Genomic DNA, 23134 nt, shown 5'->3' on the forward strand with positions numbered 1-23134 from the left:
ACATGTATACATATGTAACTTACCTGCACATTGGGCACATGTACCATAAAACCTAAAGTATAATAATAATAATAATAATAATAAAAGAAAAAAAAAAGAAAATTAAAAATAATAATAATAATAATAATAAAATAAAAAAAATAAAAATAAAAATAAAAATAAAAATAAAAAATAAAAAAAATAAAAAAAAAAAAAAAAAGAAAACTAAACATGTTATATCCTGCTTGCACTTTAGGCTATTGATATTTTCAATACATTTTCCAATAATTTTTATTAATTGCTACACATAGTTTAAATGTTTCACTATTGTAGAGTGAAATCCTATTTGCTATAGCATACTTAAGGAACTTGCTTTGGTCTAAGAATTATGTATGTTAATCTTCTCCTTAAATTAATTTCTAGAAATAGCTTCATATCTCTCAAATGGTCATTAGATTCTTATACAACTAAATTATTTGGCAGCTTTAAAAATCATATCATATTTTAAATATGCATAATCTACTGAACAGTGGGAAAGTTATCTAAAGTTATCGCCTTTAGGGCTCTCACTTTTCTTTTTTTTTTTTTCTTTTATTATTATTATTATTATTATTATTATACTTTAGGTTTTATGGTACATGTGCGCAATGTGCAGGTAAGTTACATATGTATACATGTGCCATGCTGGTGCGCTGCACCCACCAACTCGTCATCTAGCATTAGGTATATCTCCCAATGCTATCCCTCCCCCCTCCCCCCACCCCACAACAGTCCCCAGAGTGTGATGTTCCCCTTCCTGTCTCCATGTGTTCTCATTGTTCAATTCCCACCTATGAGTGAGAATATGCGGTGTTTGGTTTTTTGTTCTTGCGATAGTTTACTGAGAATGATGATTTCCAATTTCATCCATGTCCCTACAAAGGATGTGAACTCATCATTTTTTATGGCTGCATAGTATTCCATGGTGTATATGTGCCACATTTTCTTAATCCAGTCTATCATTGTTGGACATTTGGGTTGGTTCCAAGTCTTTGCTATTGTGAATAATGCCGCAATAATGAATAATGCCAACATTTTTATTTCCTTTGGAAATTTAAAATATCCTTATATATTAATAAAAGTTTATATCACAATTTACAATTTGGGAGTTATGGACAAAACAGTGCTTCAACTTATTCTGGTCATTATCTTAGAGCTATAATTATGGATTCATTATCAATCTAAGCTCTACTGGAATGCTGAGATTTCAGTTCTGATTGGTATTCTAGGTACAATTTCTGGATGCTAAAGACTAGGAAAAACAGATAACATGAGTTGAGCTTCCTTTAAGATTCATGAAATCCTAGAATAACTTCTCAATTAGATAGCTAAAAGCAGAAAGATCTTTTGGAAAGCGGTTGTTGTAAAGAATCATTACTGAATATAACACCAGCTATAATAGGCAGAAAAATGGTAGTATAAATTCATGAGATAATAAATAAAACAATTTTTCATCAAAGGCAAGAAAATTTATGACCTTACTAGAATTTGTATCCTCAACTCCTATTATTTTTACCAGACACAAAATTAGCTCCAGAAACATAGCTAATTCTCTCTCTAACCTTAAGATCATCAACAGTAACTTCAGAGTGGAATTAACTGTGCTGAATTATAGATTGACAACAGATTTAATAGTGTTTAATTTTACTATAGGTCAGAAAACATCATCTATGCAGACATGGAATTTTCAATATAAAGAAATGTCATCATCATGAATAATTGAAATGAAATTTACTATGTGACTCATTGATACCAAGAATAAAATCTTTCAAATCTGTTGCCGTTAAAAAAAAAAAAAAAAAAAAAAAAAAGAAAACTAAACATGTGTGTGTTGGGTGACCCAAATTATTTGCCGCTCTGTACATGTCCATGAATGACTGCAGGTGCTGTACGGATTTTGTGATTACAAATAAATTTTAGCAGGTAGGCAAATTCATAAACATGGAATCTATTAATAATGAAGACTATCTATCTCTATGTATGCGTAAGTGCATACACATGTGTACGTGTGTGTGTGTGTGTATGTTATACACTTGCTTTAGAGTCAACAGTCAATTCTCATTATTGCCTTCTCTTTTTACTTCCCTACATCCTCCTTCTCCTAGTTGCTTCTCTCTCAGTCTCCTATCTCATTAATGGCACTGACAACCACCTTGTTATTCAAGGTTAAAACTCGGGAGACATCTGATTCTTCCTTTTTCCCCACAACTCCCTATATTCAACCCATCATGAAGTCCTATTATTTCTACCTCCATTCTCCAATTCCAAATACTTCTCATCACCTCCACTACTTCCACCTTTGACCATGTTACTACCATCTCCTCTCCAAACTCATACAATGGCTATACTCCCACGATTGTACGTTTAGTACTTATAGCATATTGAAATTGTCTTATTTATTTTTTCATTATCTTTCTCCCTTCATGTAATCTCTATGAGGTCAGGGACCTTTTCTATTTTCTTTACCACTGCAACCAGTGCCTAGAATGCCAAACAGATGTAAGAAGAATTGTAAGTACACAAAATATCAAGGAATAGTAGGAAGGGAATAATTATTCACTGAATATGCATGCATCCTTTCTGAACCTTCCACTTCTCTTTTCTTGTTTAGTTTTCCTCCTCTATTATCTTTTTTTTGGGGGGCGGGGGGGTGGAGGGACAGGGTCTTGCTCTGTTGCCCAGGCTGGAGTGCAGTGGTGTGATCACAGCTCACTGCAGCCTTGACCTCCTGGGCTCAAGCAATCCTCCCACCTCAGCCTCCTAAGTAATTGGGGCTACAGGTAAGTACCACCACACCTGGCTAATTTTTAAATTCTTTGTAGACACAAGGACTCACTACATTGCCCAGTCTGGTCTCAAACTCCTGGACTCAAGCAATCTTCCTGCGTCAGTCTCCCAAAGTGCTGGGATTACAGGTGTGAGCCACTGCACCTGGCCCCTATTATTTTAACCCAGTATGTAATTCCTGGATACTCATGATACTTGCCTGTCACTGTGTTATGTGTTGCCATAGGAAGGAGGAAACACAGCTGTCACTGAAAACTGAATCATATATGCTAATACAACTGACTTAATACATTTAATGCACATATTAACTCATAGCTTTCAAAATATTTCATCCCAACACTCCCCACTTTCTCAAATCCCATTCCCTTGAATCAAAGAGTACACATAGATAATCTTCAGAAAACACAATCACTGAGATCAACTGTTTGAAACACTGAGCACTTGCTTTTCAAAGTCAGGAAGGGTACAAGCAGTAGATATAAACGGCTCACTGCATTCCTTCTGGTACTTTTAAAGTGTGATAAGGCTCACTTTAAAACAGTCAGATCATAATTACCAACAGCAAAAATTGGAGGCTTGTCACTTCTAATTTCGTTGATTCTCTTGCAATTCTTCCATTACTTCCCAAGATAATTTTCTATTTAAAATCTTTGTCCTTTGTTACTTCAGGCAACTACCTTTTTTGTTCTCACTTAAGATTAATATATAGCCAAATCCAGCATAGTAGAAATTGCTCTTAAACTGTGAAACCGGAAACAACCCCTTTTAATGTCATTTTCCACATCAGCCTGGTAGGTCCAAGTCAAAGCTTGGTAGCATAAGCTGACATGTAATAAAAATAAATAAAATAAGACCAGGCGCAGTGGCTCATGCCTGTAATCCCAGCACTTTGGGAGGTCGAGGCGGGTGGATCATGAGGTCAGGAGATCAACACAGTGGCTAACACAGTGAAACCCTGTCTCTACTAAAAATACAAAAAAAAAATTAGGCAGGGGTGGTGGCAGGTGACTGTAGTCATAGCTACTCAGGAGGCTGAGGCAGGAGAATGGCGTGAACCCAGGAGGCAGAGCTTGCAGTGAGCTGAGATTGTGCCACTGCACTCCAGCATGGGCAACAGAGCAAGACTCCATCTCGAAAAATAAATAAAAAATAAAAATAAATAGGGGTGGAGCCAAGATGGCCAAATATGAACAGCTCCAGTCTACAGCTCCCAGCGTAAGCGATGCAGAAGACGGGTGATTTCTGCATTTCCAACTGAGGTACCAGGTTCATCTCACTGGGGAGTGTCGGAAAGTGGGTGCAGGACAGCGGGTGCAGCGCACCGAGTGTGAGCCATAGCAGGGCGAGGCATTGCCTCACCCAGGAAGCACAAAGGGTCAGGGAATTCCCTTTCCTAGTCAAAGAAAGGGGTGACAGACGGCACCTGGAAAATCGGGTCACTCCCACCCTAATACTGCACTTTTCAAACGGTCTTAGCAAACGGCACACCAGGAGATTATATCCCGCACCTGGCTCAGAGGGTCCTATGCCCACGGAGCCTCGCTCATTGCTAGCACAGCAGTCTGAGATCAAACTGCAAGGCGGCAGCGAGGCTGGGAGAGGGGCGCCCGCCATTGCCGAGGCTTGAGTAGGTAAACAAAGCGGCCAGGAAGCTCGAACTGGGTGGAGCCCACCACAGCTCAAGGAGGCCCGCCTGCCTCTGTAGACTCCACCTCTAGGGGCAGGGCATAGCCAAACAAAAGGCAGCAGAATCCCCTGCAGACTTAAATGTCCCTGTCTGACAGCTTTGAAGAGAGTAGTGGTTCTCCCAGCACAGCTGGAGATCTGAGAACGGGCAGACTGCCTCCTCAAGGGGGTCCCTGACCCCCGAGTAGCCTAACTGGTAGGCACCTCCCAGTAGGGGCAGACTGACATCTCACACAGCCAGGTACTCCTCTGAGACAAAACTTCCAGAAGAATGATCAGGCAGCAACATTTGCTGCGCACCAATATCTGCTGTTCTGCAGCCTCTGCTGCTGATACCCAGGCAAACAGGGTCTGGAGTGGACCTCCAGCAAACTCCAACAGACCTGCAGCTGAGGGTCCTGACTGTTAGAAGGAAAACTAACAAACAGAAAGGACATCCACACCAAAACCCCATCTGTACATCATCATCATCAAAGACCAAAGGTAGATAAAACCACAAAGATGGGGAAGAAACAGAGCAGAAAAACTGGAAACTCTAAAAATCAGAGCACCTCTCCTCCTCCAAAGCAACGAAGCTCCTCACCAGCAATGGACCAAAGCTGGATGGAAAATGACTTTGACAAGTTGAGAGAAGAAGGCTTCAGAAGATCAAACTACTCCCAGCTAAAGGAGGAAGTTCAAACCCATGGCAAAGAAGTTAAAAACTTTGAAAAAAAAATTAGACGAATGGCTAACTAGAATAACCAATGCAGAGAAGTCCTTAAGGGACCTGATGGAGCTGAAAACCAAGGCACGACAACTACGTGATGAATGCACAAGCCTCAGTAGCTGATGCAATCAACTGGAAGAAAGGGTATCAGTGATGGAAGATCAAATGAATGAAATGAAGCAAGAAGAGAAGTTTAGAGAAAAAAGAATAAAAAGAAATGAACAAAGCCTCCAAGAAATATGGGACTATGTGAAAAGACCAAATCTACGTCTGATTGGTGTACCTGAAAGTGATGGGGAGAATGGAACCAAGTTGGAAAACACTCTGCAGGATATTATCCAGGAGAACTTCCCCAATCTAGCAAGGCAGGCCAACATTCAAATTCAGGAAATACAGAGAACGCCACAAAGATACTCCTCGAGAAGAGCAACTCCAAGACACATAATTGTCAGATTCACCAAAGTTGAAATGAAGGAAAAAATGTTAAGGGCAGCCAGAGAGAAAGGTCGAGTTACCCACAAAGGGAAGCCCATCAGACTAACAGCTGATCTCTTGGCAGAAACTCTACAAGCCAGAAGAGAGTGGGGGCCAATATTCAACATTCTTAAAGAAAAGAATTTTCAACCCAGAATTTCATATCCAGCCAAACTAAGCTTCATAAGTGAAGGAGAAATAAAATCCTTTACAGACAAGCAAATGCTGAGAGATTGTGTCACCACCAGGCCAGCCCTAAAAGAGCTCCTGAAGGAAGCAATAAACATGGAAAGGAACAACCGATACCAGCCACTGTAAAAACATGCCAAATTGTAAAGACCATTGAGGCTAGGAAGAAACTGCATCAACTAATGAGCAAAATAACAAGCTAACATCATAATGACAGGATCAAATTCACACATAACAATACTAACCTTAAATGTAAATGGACTAAATGCTCCAATTAAAAGACACAGACTGGTAAATTGGATAAAGAGTCAAGACCCATCAGTGTGCTGTATTCAGGAAACCCATCTCACGTGCAGAGACACACATAGGCTCAAAATAAAGGGATGAAGATCTACCAAGCAAATGGAAAACAAAAAAAGGCAGGGGTTGCAATCCTAGTCTCTGATAAAACAGACTTTAAACCAACAAAGATCAAAAGAGACAACAAAGGCCATTACATAATGGTAAAGGGATCAAATCAACAAGAAGAGCTAACTATCCTAAATGTATATGCATCCAATACAGGAGCACCCAGATTCATAAAGCAAGTCCTTAGAGACCTACAAAGAGACTTAGACTCCCACACAATAATAATGGGAGACTTTAACACCCCACTGTCTACATTAGACAGATCAATGAGACAGAAAATTAACAAGGATATCCAGGAATTGAACTCAGCTCTGCACCAAGCAGACCTAATAGACATCTACAGAACTCCCCACCGCAAAGCAATAGAAATACATTCTTCTCAGCACCACACCACACCTATTCCAAAATTGACCACACAGTTGGAAGTAAAGCACTCCTCAGCAAATGTAAAAGAACAGAAATTATAACAAACTGTCTCTCAGACCACAGTGCAATCAAACTAGAACTCAGGATTAAGAAACTCACTCAAAACCGCTCAACTACATGGAAACTGAACAACCTGCTCCTGAATGACTACTGGGTACATAACAAAATGAAGGCAGAAATAAAGATGTTCTTTGAAACCAACAAGAACAAAGACACAACATATCAGAATCTCTGGGACACATTTAAAGCAGTGTGTAGAGGGAAATTTATAGCACTAAATGCCCACAAGAGAAAGCAGGAAAGATCTAAAATTGACACCCTAACATCACAATTAAAAGAACTAGAGAAGCAAGAGCAAACACATTCAAAAGCTACAGAAGGCAAGAAATAGCTAAGATCAGAGCAGAATTGAAGGAAATAGAGACACAAAAAACCCTTCAAAAAAATCAATGAATCCAGGACCTGGTTTTTTGAAAAGATCAACAAAATTGATAGACCGCTAGCAAGACTAATAAAGAAAAAAAGAGAGAAGAATCAAATAGACGCAATAAAAAATGATAAAGGGGATATCACCACAGATCCCACAGAAATACAAACTACCATCAGAGAATACTATAAACACCTCTACGCAAATAAATTAGAAAATCTAGAAGAAATGCATACATTCCTTGACACATACACCCTCCCAAGACTAAACCAGGAAGAAGTTGAATCTCTGAATAGACCAATAACAGGCTCTGAAATTGAGGCAATAATTAATAGCTTACCAACCAAAAAAAGTCCAGGACCAGCTGGATTCACAGCCAAATTCTACCAGAGGTACAAGAGCTGGTACCATTCCTTCTGAAATTATTCCAATCAATAGAAAACGAGGGAACCCTCCCTAACTCATTTTATGAGGCCAGCACCATCCTGATACCAAAGCCTGGCTGAGACACGACAAAAAAAGAGAATTTTAGACCAATATCCCTGATGAACATTGATGCAAAAATCCTCAATAAAATACTGGCAAACCAAATCCAGCAGCACATCAAAAAGCTTATCCACCATAGTCAAGTGGGCTTCATCCCTGGGATGCAAGGCTGGTTCAACATACACAAATCAATAAATGTAATCCAGCATATAAACAGAACCAATGACAAAAACCATATGATTATCTCAATAGATGCAGAAAAGGCCTTTGACAAAATTCAACAACGCTTCATGCTAAAAACTCTCAATAAATTAGGTATTGATGGGACATATCTCAAAATAATAAGAGCTATCTATGACAAACCCACAGCCAATATCATACTGAATGGGCAAAAACTGGAAGCATTCCCTTTGAAAACTGGTACAAGACAGGAATGCCCTCTCTCACCACTCCTATTCAACATAGTATTGGAAGTTCTGGCCAGGGCAATCAGGCAGGAGAAGGAAATAAAGGGTATTCAATTAGGAAAAGAGGAAGTCAAATTGTCCCTGTTTGCAGATGACATGATTGTATATCTAGAAAACCCCATCGTCTCAGCCCAAAATGTCCTTAAGCTGATAGGCAACTTCCGCAAAGTCTCAGGATACAAAATCAATGTGCAAAAATCACAAGCATTCTTATACACCAATAACAGACAAAAAGACAGCCAAATCATGAGTGAACTCCCATTCACAATTGCTTCAAAGAGAATAAAATATTTAGGAATCCAACTTACAAGGGATATGAAGGACCTCTTCAAGAAGAATTACAAACCACTGCTCAATGAAATAAAAGAGGCTACAAACAAATGGAAGAACATTCCATGCTCATGGGTAGGAAGAATCAATATCGTGAAAATGGCTGTACTGCCCAAGGTAATTTATAGATTCAATGCCATCCCCATCAAGCTACCACCGACTTTCTTCACAGAATTGGAAAAAAAACTACTTTAAAGTTCATATGGAACCAAAAAAGAGCCCGCATTGCCAAGTCAATCCTAAGCCAAAAGAACAAAGCTGGAAGCATCATGCTACCTGACTTCAAACTATACTACAACGCTACAGTAACCAAAACAGCATGGTACTGGTACCAAAACAGAGATATAGACCAATGGAACAGAACAGAGCCCTCAGAAATAATGCCACATATCTACAACCATCTGATCTTTGACAAACCTGACAAAAACAAATGGGGAAATGATTCCCTATTTAATAAATGGTGCTGGGAAAACTGGCTAGCCATATGTAGAAAGCTGAAACTGGATCCCTTCCTTACACCTTATACAAAAATTAATTCAAGATGGATTAAAGACTTAAATGTTAGACCTAAAACCATAAAAACCCTAGAAGAAAACCTAGGCAATACCATTCACAACATAGGCATGGGCAAGGACTTCATGTCTAAAACACCAAAAGCAATGGCAACAAAAGCTAAAATTGACAAATGGGATCTAATTAAACTAAAGAGCTTCTGCACAGCAAAAGAAACTACCATCAGAGTGAACAGGCAACCTACAGAATGGGAGAAAATGTTTGCAATCTACTCATCTGACAAAGGGCTAATATCCAGAATCTACAATGAACTCAAACAAATTTACAAGAAAAAAACAAACAACCCCATCAACAAGTGGGCGAAGGATATGAACAGACACTTCTCAAAAGAAGACATTTATGCAGCCAAAAGACACATGAAAAAATGCTCATCATCACTGGCCATCAGAGAAATGCAAATCAAAACCACAATGAGATACCATTTCACACCACTTAGAATGGCAATCATTAAAAAGTTAGGAGACAACAGATGCTGGAGAGGATGTGGAGATATAGGAACACTTTTACACTGTTGGTGGGACTGTAAACTAGTTCAACCATTGTGGAAGACAGTGTGGCGAGTCCTCAAGGTTCTAGAACTAGAAATACCCTTTGACCCAGCAATCCCATTACTGGGTATATACCCAAAGAATAATAAATCATGCTGCTATAAAGACACATGCACACATATGTTTATTGTGGCACTATTCACAATAGCAAAGACTTAGAACCAACCCAAATGTCCAACAATGATAGACTGGATTAAGAAAATGTGGCACATATACACCATGGAACACTATGCGGCCATAAAAAATGATGAGTTCATGTCCTTTGTAGGGACATGGATGAAGCTGGAAACCATCATTCTCAGCAAACTATCACAAGGACAAAAAACCAAACACTGCATGTTCTCACTCATAGGTGGGAATTAAACAATGAGAACACATGAACACAGGAAGGGGAACACCACACACTGGGGCCTGTTGTGGGGTGGGGGGAGGGGGGAGGGGGGAGGGATAGCATTTGGAGATATACCTAATGTTAAATGATGAGTTACTGGGTGCAGCACACCAACATGGCACATGTATACATATGTAACAAACCTGCATGTTGTGCACATGTACCCTTAAAGTATAATAAAAAAAAATAATAAAAATAAATAAAATAAATAAAATAAAAAATCCTAATAAAAGAAGCAATTTTGGTAAAAATATAATTACTTGATGTTTTTCTTAAGGGCTTTTTCCAGCTTCTTCACCTGCTGTTTATAAAGTCTTAATTCATGCTGCGTGGGCCTGTGGAAAATAAATAATGATAAATTAATTCAATTTACTGAATAAAACCATAAAGGTACTTAAATAAACGACATACAATACTTTGTTACTTGTCACAAATATACTTATTAAACTTCTGAAAATATTTCATGACTGCTAATTTGGAGTTTACTGGCCATTTAGATTTCTTCTTCTCTGTAATCCCTTATTCAAAGCCTTTTAGTCGTTTTTTGCTGCTAATCTGTTACTTGTTTTTATAGTGAAATATTTCAAGTATATAGACAAAAACAGAGAACATTATAACAAATCCTGGTGTATCCACCACCTAGCTTTATCAAATTTGAATATTAACAGATTTGATTCAAATCTTAACTCAAACTTTACACATACACTTAAAATTCCCTTATTAATGTCATTCTTCTCCTTCCCATACCATAGAGAACCACTATCCTCAATTCATTGTTCATTATTCCCATGTATGTTTTTAAATTTTTACTACATATTTACATAATCATAAATTTACATATTATTGTGTTCAAGGTTTTCACATTTTATATAAATGGCTTATGCTAGGTATCAGGTCCTTCTCTCCATTAAGGTATAAGTTTTTTCTTGTTTTTTTTTGTTTTTTTTGAGACAGGGTCTCACACTGTCACCTAGGCTGGAGTGCAGTGGCACAAGCTCAGCTCACTGCAACCTCCACCTCCCAGGTTCAAGCTATTCTCTCACCTTGGCCTCTTGAATAGCTGGGACTACAGATGCGTACCACCACACCTGGCTGATTTTTGTATTTTTTTGGTAAAGACAGGGTTTCACCAAGCTGGCCAGGCTGGTCTCAAACTCTTGACCTCAGGAGGCCTGCCTTGGCCTCCTAAAGTGCTGGGATTATAGGCGTGAGCCACCGCACCCAGCCATTAAATATAAGCTTATTGAGAACAGGAAATTTGTTTTGGTCCCTTCTTCACCCCAGAGTTTGGGACAGTGTCTAACTTACTATAGGTATTCAAATATTTGTTGAATGAAAAAAGGCTCAACAATGTTTATTCTTTATTACTGTCAACATAGAGACTGTCATCCTTTTGTAGCTATGCTGGATATACCTTTCTGTTGTGTGCCATTATAAATTTTACTTTTCTTCTCATCCCATAGCACAGGAATAAGAATAACAAGGCATTCTAGTATAATTTGAGAATGAGAACTCCGCTGGCATAAGACTGAATCTAATACAGTAAATATTAATGTATTATACATTTCAAAATCACTAAGAGTAAATTTCAAATGTTTTCAACCACAAAAGGTTATTAGATGATGGATATGTTAATTAGCTTGATTTAATTATTCTGCATTATAATCATGAATCGTAACATCACTTTGTGCTTCATAAATATATACAGCTATAATTTGTCAATTAGCAATTAAAATAAAAATTTAAGATAATAATCATGCTGAGAGAAAGACGATAGACAAAAAAGAGTAAATATTGTATAGCTCCACTCATAAGAAGTCTAGGAAATATAAACTAATGTATAATGACTGAAAGCAAATCAGTGGTTGCCTCAGGCAAAGGCAAAGAGGGGCAGGAGGGATTACAAAAGGGGCAAGAGACAACTTTTAGGGTTTTTTGTTTTAAGAGACAGGGTCTTTGTTGCCCAGGCTGGAGTGTAGTGGTGTGATCACAGCTCACTGCAGCCTTGACCTCCTGGGCTCAAGCGATCTTCTCACCTCAGCCTCCTTAGTAGCTGGGACTGCGGGAGTACGCTACCATGCCCGGCTAATTTTTTTTTTTTTTTTTTAATATGGAACGCTTCATGAATTTGCGTGTCATCCTTGCGCAGGCCTGGCTAATTTTTAAAATTATTTGTAGGCCGGGCACGGTGGCTCACACTTGTAATCCCAACACTTTGGGAGGCCAAGGCGGGCGGATCACGAGGTCAGGAGATAGAGACCATCCTGGCTAACATGGTGAAACCCCGTCTCTACTAAAAATACAAAAAATTAGCCAGGCATGGTGGTGAACGCCTGTAGTCCCAGCTACTTGGGAGGCTGAGGCAGGAGAAATCACTTGAGCCCGGGAGGCAGAGGCTGCAGTGACCCGAGATCGTGCCACAGCACTCCAGCCTGGGCGACAGAGCAAGACTCCGCCTCAAAAAAAAAAAAAAATCTCAATGGGCTAAAATTATTTGTAGAGATGAGGTCTCACATGTTGCTCAGGCTGGTCTCGAACTCCTGGCCTCAAACAATCCTCCTACCTGGGCTTCCCAAAGTGCTGGTATTATGGGCATGAGCCACTGCACCTAGCCTCCAAGGTGATTATCTTGACTGTGATTGTTAGGGTGATTATCTGGATTATAACTGTTTCACAGGTGTATACACATATCAAAATTCAATAAATTGTGTACCTTACATATATGCAGTGTACTGTACATCAATTGTAACTCATTAAAGCTATTTTTTAAAAGCAAAAAAAAAAAAGACTCAATCTATTTGAAGTTTTTTTTTTTTTTTTTTTTTTGACACAGGGTCTCGCTCTGTCACACAGGCTGGAGTACAGTGACACTATCATGGCTCACTGCAGCCTTGACCTCCTGGGGTCAAGTGATCCTTCCACCTCAGTCTTCGGAGTAGCTGGGACTACAGCCACAGACCACCACACCCAGCTAATTTTTATATTTTTTGTAGAGAAGGGGTTTTGCCATGTTGCCCATGCTGGTCTCGAATTCCTGCCTCAAGCAATCCACCTGCCTCAGCCTCCCAAAGTGCTGAGATTACAGGCGAAAGCCACTATGCCCAGCTTATTTGAAGTTCTTAGCTAGTTTTGTCTTCTTCACTGTGGACTCCTATTTTCTCATTTCCCTTGCCTACCCATGTGCTCTTGTTCCTTTCATAAATTATCATGGGAAAGAACTGACTGAAGTGAGTATAAGAATATTATGTACTCATGATTAGCTTTAGAGCAAAGGAGCTAGAGTGGTGCATTTAATATTCCAAATTCCAGTATGTTTACTTTTCATAGGATGAAGAAAAATTGGCCGGATGCAGTGGCTCATGCCTGTAATTCCAGTACTTTGGGAATTCTGGCACTGAGCCTAGGAGTTCAAGACCAGCCCAGGCAACACAGGGAGACCCCATCTCTACCAAACAAAAAATTAAAAAATTAGAAGCTGAGCATGGTGGCTCATGCCTGTAATCCCAGCACTTTGGGAGGCCAAGGAGAAAGGATCACTTGAGGTCAGAAGTCCGAGACCAGCCTGACAAACATGGCGAAACCTCATCTCTACTAAAAATACACAAAATAGCCAGCCGTCGTGGTGTGCACCTGTAATCCCAGCTACTCAGGAGGCTGAGGCAGAAGAATCACTTGAACCTGGGAGACAGAGGTTGCAGCAAGCTGAGATCGCGCCACTGCACTCCAGCCTGGGTGACAGAGTGAGACTCTGTCTCAATTAAAAATAAATAATCTTAAAAATTAGCTGGGTGTGGTGGCTCGCACCTATAGCCCCAGCTACTTAAGAGGCTGAAGTGGAAAGACTGCTTGAGCCCTGGAGGTCAAGGCTGCAGTGAGACGTGATCACACCACTGCACTTGGCCTGAATGACAGAGTGAGACCCTGTCTCAGAAAAAAAAAAAAAAAATTACTTAAGTTTCTCTCACCTGGTTTCCAAATCTTTTTGGAGGTTCAGCTTTTCACTTAAAAGTGCATCAATCTTAGATTTTGATTCCTTGAGTTGATTCTGTAATGACTGCAACACATTTCACAGAAAAATAATTAACTTTCTTACTTACTTTATTAAAAAGTATTTATTACTTATGCAGTCCCCATACCATTAAAAGGCCTTTATAAGTTGGTGAGGCATCCAGATTTCTGTAGTCGTTTTCTTCTTCTGACTGACTTTCATCTTCTTTATATTGCCTATGAAAATATGTATGCAGTATACTTATGAAAAATCTATCTTCAAAGAAAAAAAAACTAATTAAACCAATGTAATGAGGGTTTGATAATCTAAACATGAATTAAAATTAATCCAAATTTCCTAATTGTTCTCATAGAGAATGGTATTAGAACACTACTACTATCTAATATTATAGTACATACAGTATCCATTTACTCTCTTTTTACTTAGAATATATGATCCATGAGGACCAGAACTTTGTCTTATTCACCACTGTATCTCACTGCCTAGAAAAAGTATGGAATATAAGAGGAGGTGAAAAAGCACTGCTGAATAAACAAACGAAACATAGGTGGAACATCCATGTTCTTTTAAAAAATGCATTCTCCACATACTATTTTTCCTTCTAGTATATTTAGGTCACCAAAAAACCTATATGAAGAAAATGTAGATCATAAGTGGAAAAAGCAACAGATTTAATAGTCTTGGTTCAAGCCTTGATAACACCACTAACTAGTTGTATTATTTGAATAAGTCAATCTCTCAGAATTTATTCTCTCGTCTGTAAAACAGTATCTGTCACATCTATTTTACAGGACTGGTGTAAAAAGCAAATGAAAGATACTGAAGGACTCTGTGAAATGCAAAGTGCTAGCAAATAAGTATGATTATTTTTAGCAATCTTGATTAACTATCACTGTGATGTCCTATATGGTAACCAATAGCTACATGAGCTAGTGGTTACCGCTTAACACTTGAAATACGGGTAATGCCACCAAGGAACTAAACTTTTAATTTCATTATATCTTAAATTTAAAAATTGAAGTAGTATAAAATACTTTTCTGTTAAACACAACTTTACTGTTTAGGACTACATTTCACTTTAACTGTTGTATCACATAAAGTATTACTATTGTAGCCTAGTGTGCACTGGGTACATGCATGATTTCTAGTATTACACATAAACATATCACCAGTCTAGTAAGTATCAATGGATTGATTCCGTTCAAATGATTTATTTATTCCCAATGTGTTTATTTTACACATGTGCATATAGTCTGATGATAAAAACAACAACAACAAAAAACTTTGGACAACACTGGCCTTCAAAAAATGGACAAGCAGAGAAGCTTTTGCCACTGCGAGAGGCCTATGTCCCACCTGTCTTCTTCCTTTGGTCTTGCTGCTTCAGTTCTACAGGGTCATAGCTCTTCTCCTCTGCTTCCTGTTTATCCTACTTAGGCCTCCAAATCTTGGCCTGTCTTCCCCCCTCTTCTCTTTCTTCTTTACTAATGTAATACTTGTCAATGAATTGTTACATCCTCCTGTTACAGTACTCCTACTTCTTTAGGTGATACCTATATCCTATTTGTAGATCTCAAAATCTATCCTGAAATTGCCAGAATCTCACTTTCAAGTTAGTACTTACTCTTAGAAAGGAGACTGAGTTTATAATATAAACTCCACTCAGTCAATGAATCCTGAAAAACCCCCTCCTTAGGAGACTCTTTATTGCTGCAAATTTTCTCATTTGTAGAATATTATTTATTAATGTATCTCCTATTTTCTTCCTATCCTCCACTTCCCTCAATAAGACATCCAATCCAAATATCTGACCCAAGGATAATTTGTATAGGCCAAAATACTTTACTTCAGCTAGACAACTGATGAAAACGCTTTTTAAGTTAAAAAGTGTTTCTTTTCCAAGTCACTCATTCCTCAGCTCCAGATTTTCATTACAAATTCATGACAACTGAATTCAACACCACCACTCCAATGGCCTCAATCCTTTTTATCATATTTAGTCAGAGAACCCCGTTTGCAGAACTCTACAAGTACCTCTCACATCATATTCTACACAAAAGATTTCCTGATGGATATGTTATGTTAAATCTTTTCTACTCTTACTAAAAACCCCAAATCCTCTCTCTTCATCATCTAGATCAGGGGTCAGCAAACTGCTGTCTGCAGGCTATATTCAGCAGGCTGTTGGTTTTGTAACTATTTTTATTGGAACACACCTGTGCCAATTCATTTACATATTATCTGTGGCTGATTTCGTGCTACAACAGCCGAGTTGAGTAGTTGTCCTATCTTTGTAGAATCTCCACCATCTAAACGACAGTTTCATTTGGAAGTCAGAAGGTCCCTGAAGCTACTTGATAAAATGCTGCTTTCTGAAAAGAATATAAAGCAAGAAGTTGCTTTTTAATTAGTTGCTCTCTTCTTCCCTTCCTTCCTTCTTCTTTTCCTTTTCCTTTTTTTTTTTTTTTTTTTTTTTGGAGTCCCCACAGTACTACAGATAATCAGCAACCAGCAACCCACAGAGCTCTGCCATTATTCTGTCCAAGATTTTGGAAAGTCACTATTCTTGGGGCAAGAATACTAGAGCATACGCTTCATAAAAGTGAAGAATTTATCTGCTTTATTATGGGATCCTAATTACTTAGAACATGGTACAAAATAGGTGCTCAAATAAATATTTGTTAAAAGAACTGTTCCATCTATAAATAATAAAAAGATTAGCTACTGTTTTAGTGACCTTACATTAAAGCATTTTAGATTATATCTTAGATATCTTTCAGCTATTTTAGTTTAGCCAAAGACCATTTATCTCTATGCTTATTTAATCAGGTGATAAGTGTGTTTTAATCTATAAGCTTGATTTTTCACTGACATTTTATCTTTATGTCACATAAATCTGCATATTAATTAGGTTACACTTTGGTAGGCAGCCAATCTAATTCTATGCACTTTGTAGATATACTTGGTAACTACCCAGGGGCTAGATCACATCAGTAGAAAAAATTATAATACTTCAAGAAAATAAAGGGAAATACCATTTCTGCTGTGACCAATACTTTGGTGATAATTAAGTATACATAATTTAACATAAATACAACAATACATCGTGACTTAAGTTGTAAAATACAGTCTTCAAGTTCTTTATAAAAAAGAACTTCACAGTGACATATTAGGTGGATTTCCATAGCACATTTAAAGTTTCAAAAGCTACAGAAACTTCTGGTGTGACTACTGGATTAAAAACTTTAAAAACTGTAATACAGGATTAGTCGTACCTTTGTGTATGAATTTTTCTAATTTTAGATTCATAGTAATCAATTAGACAAAGCAACCTAGAAAACAGAATATTGAATTATTTTCAAAATGCGGTATTACAGCATCTACTAATTTCGCCACATAATTTCAAATTACAGTGTAAAAGTAAGTACAGATTATCTGGCAGGCTTTAAAAAATTTAAGTGATTCTTACCAGAAAGCAAATACTATACTAAGTCATATGTTATATTAATTTCAAAGTATAGATTTAAAAATAACTATAAACATTATATCTCAACATATTAAATGCATATCCTCCTTGTCCCAACAATTCTACCTCTAGCAATATCTCCCACAGAAGTATGTCAAAGGATGCAACTCAATATGAACAAAGTCGTTCATTGCACCATTATTTATAACAGTGAAAAGCCAGAAATAATTTAACTCTCCATCAGGAGAAAGGTTAAATAAATAATGGCACATCCATACTATAGAAAATAATGGGCTGGGCGCAGTGGCTCAAGACTGTAATCCCAGCACTTTGGGAGGCCGAGGCAGGCGGATCACAAGGTCAGCAGTTCGAGACCATCCTGGCCGACATGGTGAAACCCCATCTCTACTAAAAATACAAAAAATTAGCTGGGCGTCGTGGCGAGTGTCTGTAGTCCCAGCTACTTGGGAGGCTGAGGCAGGAGAATCACTGGAACCCGGGAGGCGGAGCTTGCAGTGAGCCAAGAGTGCACCACTGCACTACAGCCTGGCAACAGAGCAAGACTCCGTCTCAAAAAGAAAAAAAAAAAGAAAGAAAAAGAAAATAATGGAGAAGTAGAAAAAATAATGTAACTTTGTATGTCCTTAACAAGGAATGATGATGGAAAAAATTAATGTTGCATAATCAAATGTATATTTTTTACTTTTGTCTAAAAAGAAAAGAAAAAAGTTAGATATGAATATGTATATATATTGAAAAAGAACTCTGTGGGTTCTTAACCAGGGAATAATATTGTAAGCTAGCAGGTGTATGAAGGGGCAATGTTGCCATATTGACTAGTTGGAGAGGGGGCAGAATGCTAAAAATTCATCAGTGAACAACACAACAATACACAAAGAAGAACTGTCTCACTCAAAATGCCAACAGCACTCCTTTTGAGAAACAGTAGGAAGGACACACACCAAATTGTTAGGAGAGGAGGTTATCTCTGGGATGTGGGGATTAGGAAAGCAAGCAGATTTGTTACATTTTACCATATACACTTTCATATTGTTTGAATTTTTATTTTTTGGTTTTTTGTTGTTGTTGTTTTTTGAGATGGAGTCGCGCTCTGTCCCCCAGGCTGGAGTGCAGTGGCGTGATCTTGGCTCACTGCAAGCTCCACCTTCCAGGTTCACTCCATTCTCTTGTCTCAGCCTCCCAAGTAGTTGGGACTACAGGCGCCTGCCACCACGCCCGGCTAATTTTTTGTATTTTTAGTAGAGACGGGTTTTCACCGTGTTAGCCAGGATGGTCTCGATCTCCTGACCTCGTGATCCGCCCGCCTTGGCCTCCCAAAGTGCTGCGATTACAGGCGTAAGCCACCGCACCCGGCCTGAATTTTTATAAACATTTATTGCTTTTATGATTTAAAAAATGAGAGAAAAACAAAATAATACTATGCTTTCATGTGTTATTCTTTTTAAAGGAACAATATACTGTTTCCCTCCTATCTTGGGAAAACATTACCAACCCACCTCCCTTTTCAGAAATAATTCAGCCAATTGTGCTCTTAATGTCACAACTTTCTAGATTACTCTTTTTCTCTTCAACCCTTCCCCAATTACTCTTTTTCTCTTCAAGCTTTCTGCATCTTAACATATACCAGCTTTCACACTATCCTGAAAATATGCTTTAATCTTTATATCCTGCACAAATCCTCTTGACCTACTTCCCCCTTATGCTATGATTCTATTTCTAATATTTTCCTTCATAAAAAAACTTCATTCATTCTGAGTGATTGTAACCAATTATCTTCAATAAAGTTTTAGGGAAGACTTATTACATGTTAAGTACTGGGAATTCTGAGCAAATAAAATAGTGGGAAAGTAAACAAGTTAACCAATGAGGAAGCATGCAACACTGCCAATCACCCTCTCCTTGAAACACTTTTGTTCCTTGGTTATCATGATACCCAAACACAATTCCTCTTCTGCCTCTTCTTTCTCTATATGGAATTTGGAAGTTCTCTGGAGTTTGGCCCTTTTAACAACAGGCCTGATATGTCTACATGGATGACTGAAGATGCCTAAGTATATACCCATAAATGAATTCATCGGTTTCTTCCCTGTTCCTTCAAATGTAGTTTAAAAACTGGCCATCTTTGACTCCTCCACTCCTTTCAACATCTATAGCCAATTCGTCTGGACAACTCCTGTTCATCTTTGCAGTGTCTCTCCCTTTTTTTTTGGTCCTAGTTAAGACCTTCATTAGCCCTCTACTACTACAACTGATTACTAACTTGTCTTTCTGTCTCTAGGTTTAATCTCCTTGCTCAGGAATCTTTGGGTATGTTCCCTGCCACACAGAAAGTAGAACTCAAACTCTTTGGCCAATTTAAGTCTCTCAGAGTTACAGCACACTTTCCATATTGTCATGTTGTCTCTTAAGACTCTTCCCAGAATCTCATGTATCCTATGCTCCAGACCTCTTGGACTCTTGACATCCCAAACACATTCACTTTTCCTGTTATCATATTTCTCTAATTGAAACATCCTTTCTCTCACCTCTGCCTATTAATATTCTGTAGTTCCTAGTAGTCCAGCTAAAAAGATAACTCATTCATGAAGCCTATGTAGTCATTCTTACCTTTCACTAATTTCTCCCTATGTCACACCCACTTAGTATCCTATCTGCCTCACCTTATAGTACATACCACTATCTGCTTTATATTTTATTTACGTGCATATGTGTCTATCTACCCAACTAGACTATCAGGTCACTGAATGCAGGAATCATGGCTTTCCTCATCTGTGTGTGCCCTATTACTTAGCCCAGTACCCATTTAACTTTTAATAGTATCTGTAGTGGCTACAACTCATGTATTTCCAATAGGTTTAATTCACAATTTTTCATTTCAGTGTCTCAAACTGCAAGTTTGCATTGATAAAAATCAAACAGAGTGGAAAATCTCTGGCCCACTGGACAAATTCATACCTGAATTAGCCTGACTTCATCTGGTACATTGCAAGTTCTCTCAGTGCTTCTCTCACCCTCTTACCCAGTCATCTTAACTGTTTTTTGTTTTTCATTCTTCCCTTCCAATTTCTCTCTTCTTCTTCCCACTGTAGTTCTCTCTCCCTCACCTCTCTCCTTTTTGTTCTTCCTTACCTCTCCTATTTTTCTTACCTCGCCTCCCTCTTCTATTTATTCACGCCTCTCACTAACATTTTTATGTTGTTTTTTTATGTGTTTGTCCTTACTTTTCCTTCAAGAGGATGAAAATTATATATGTGTATATCTGTGTATTATCTCTCAAATAATTATCAAAAAATCTATAGTTTTAACTTGTTTTTACTTTATATCTGACCTCATTTATTTTTATAGTAAAATAGAAACATCTAATTATTCAAGATTTCCAGTCCTACTAGGTAAACATATAATACTGCTTAAAATGCAATCAGTTTAAACTGTTAAGAGAAAAAAAGGTGCTAGTACGTAAACAAGAGAGAATATGTACATAATATCCATATCACTTATATTGCTAAAAATAACACTAAACATTTAAAATCAATTACCTATAGGGGAGGTAAGAATAAAGGGGACGGGAATGACAACACAACTTCTCTGAATATAAATAATGAATAGTTCTGATTTTGCAATTATATAAATGTTTACATATTCAAAAGTAAAAATTTAAAAAGCAATCCCTGAAAATTGAAAACAAATAGAAACAAACCTAACTGCATTATAATTTGGTGACACAAACACACAGAGAAACAAGTATTTCAAGATATTTTAGAAATATACATCTTGACTGCATACATACTGGAATATATTAATATCAAAGAGAGCTGCCTAGAAATTTAAATTTCATTCAGTAGGCTTATTGTTAGTAATTCTAGTTTTATTATTTTGAAACTATTTTTATGTATTATAGGATATAGCAAATAATTATAATATTGTTCTTAAGAATGATTTTCAGTAGAAGAGACAACAGTTACAAATGTAAAATCAGAATTTAAATAAAAATACTATCTTAACTTCAGCTGGGTTAAAAAAAAAAATCAATGATGATTTTTTTTTTTCCCTCCAAAATATATAGTCCCTGGTTCTTTCCATTAAAAACTCCTAAAATCAATAACATAATAAAACTAAGCAACCCCAAAACCCATACAGTGATCTCTCAATATTATTCTTCACTAAAAGAATCAGTTGTTTTGAGAAATGTCTGATTAATTATGAAATTATTTAAAAGTTTAGTGTTATTTTTAGTAAATGTTCAATTCCATTCTTCAAAGGACCTCAAGAACAAAAAAAAAAAAAAAAAAAGAACAGGATGAGCAGGGAAAAACAATGCAGAAGAGGAGGAGGGAGAGGCTTTTCTAGTTTATAAGAGTTGTAACCACCCCCAAGATAATATCAGGTAAAACAAACAAACAAACAAAACAATGAATCTAGCTACATATCAATTTATGTAGCAAAATTACTGTCTATCCAAGACGGTATGAGGAACTCTTTTGCACAGATAGGCAAACACTCTGTTTTGAGTGACAATGCGATCTTCTTCCTCCTTTCTTAATCTACAGACTTCCATTTGCAAAGAAGCAATAGTTTCTTGTTGCTCCGTTCGTTTTTTCTTATAATGCTGGCACTTCACCTATAAGATATTTTTTAAAAACATGATTATGATATGTACATCTAGGACATGCTATCCTAACAATATTGTACACAAAGGCATCTTCATAGTTTCTATTGAGCTGTTTCATTCAAGAACTTCAGTATTGAGGCTGTTTTTAAATGAGTATAAACTCCAGGAACATTAATATATCATAAACCTGAAAAAATATAAGTCAAATAGCTATAAAATGGGGAAACTACAGTTCATAATTGCATGCATTCAAGACATTTCTTACCAAGTAAAGGAACTCAAGAATTTCCATAAAACTGGTATAATTTTATGTTTAAGTTTACATTAAAACAATAATCAGGAAAGAATCAATATTAATTGGGGACTGCAAATGGTGTAGTCAACTTAGGCATTCATGCAATGTGGGCGACTGCGAACTCACAGTAAGTCCATAACCAGGAAATTATCATCAAGAAATAATCAGGGAGAATGACATCACCAAAATGGCAGAGTTGAAGCAATCTGGCTTCACTTCCCCCAACAGAAAACCAAAAACCAATATCCAATGCCAAGATTATTATCAGCAATATCCCAGAACTCAAATCTGAGGATGGGACAATCCCCGGGACCACAAAGAAGTGAAAAAATTTCAAGCAGATGGTAAGAGAATCGGACTTCTGTAACTGTGATGCCTCTCCCCTAATCTGCAAGGAACTGCCTGTGGAAAATTTTCCCCAGACTCAGTTTCTACACTGGAAAAAGTGAGATCAAGACCAACTTCCCCACTATCTTGGGTTCCTTGCAGGAGAACTGTTCCTGCCTCAACCCACAGAAAGCATCACAAGTGCCTATAGGAAGAAAAACTGAGAGCAACCAAAGACAAAGATGGAAGGTGGGAATAGCAGCAACTCCAGCCTGCAAAATCTGCTTGGCATCTCAGCCAAAGAAGATGCTAAATCAGAGTGGCTGTTCAGCAGCACCACACTGTAGGAGATACACTCTACAGGTTCGCTGGGTATGAAACCCTAGCCAGCTTTTCCACACAGCTGGGGTATCCCATTTGGGATCTCCCCAACCTAGGACCATCAGCACTCTGAACACTTGCCAGAGCAGTGGCAAACCTGGACATGA

General features: G+C 37.8%; 1 protein-coding gene across 12 annotated transcripts in view; it reads right to left on the reverse strand.

Annotated features, from left to right (window-relative positions):
- CEP70 (centrosomal protein 70) overlaps positions 1-23134 on the reverse strand; it is a 105773-nt gene that overhangs the window by 17739 nt on the left and 64900 nt on the right. For 11 of the 12 annotated variants that reach the window (XM_054479757.2, XM_054479755.2, XM_063662220.1 and 8 more), the window contains 5 exons: positions 21864-22033; positions 17204-17260; positions 14056-14143; positions 13885-13973; positions 10180-10254 (listed from right to left, as the gene is read on the reverse strand). In XM_054479757.2, the coding sequence (XP_054335732.1) occupies positions 10180-10254; positions 13885-13973; positions 14056-14143; positions 17204-17260; positions 21864-22033 (479 nt within the window). Of the gene's footprint in view, positions 1-10179; positions 10255-13884; positions 13974-14055; positions 14144-17203; positions 17261-21859; positions 22034-23134 lie in introns of those variants that run through there. The other variant, XM_063662226.1, reaches the window with a different exon arrangement.

The sequence above is a fragment of the Pongo pygmaeus genome, chromosome 2, assembly GCF_028885625.2.
Source record: "Pongo pygmaeus isolate AG05252 chromosome 2, NHGRI_mPonPyg2-v2.0_pri, whole genome shotgun sequence".
In the NCBI taxonomy this organism is placed as follows: domain Eukaryota; kingdom Metazoa; phylum Chordata; class Mammalia; order Primates; family Hominidae; genus Pongo; species Pongo pygmaeus.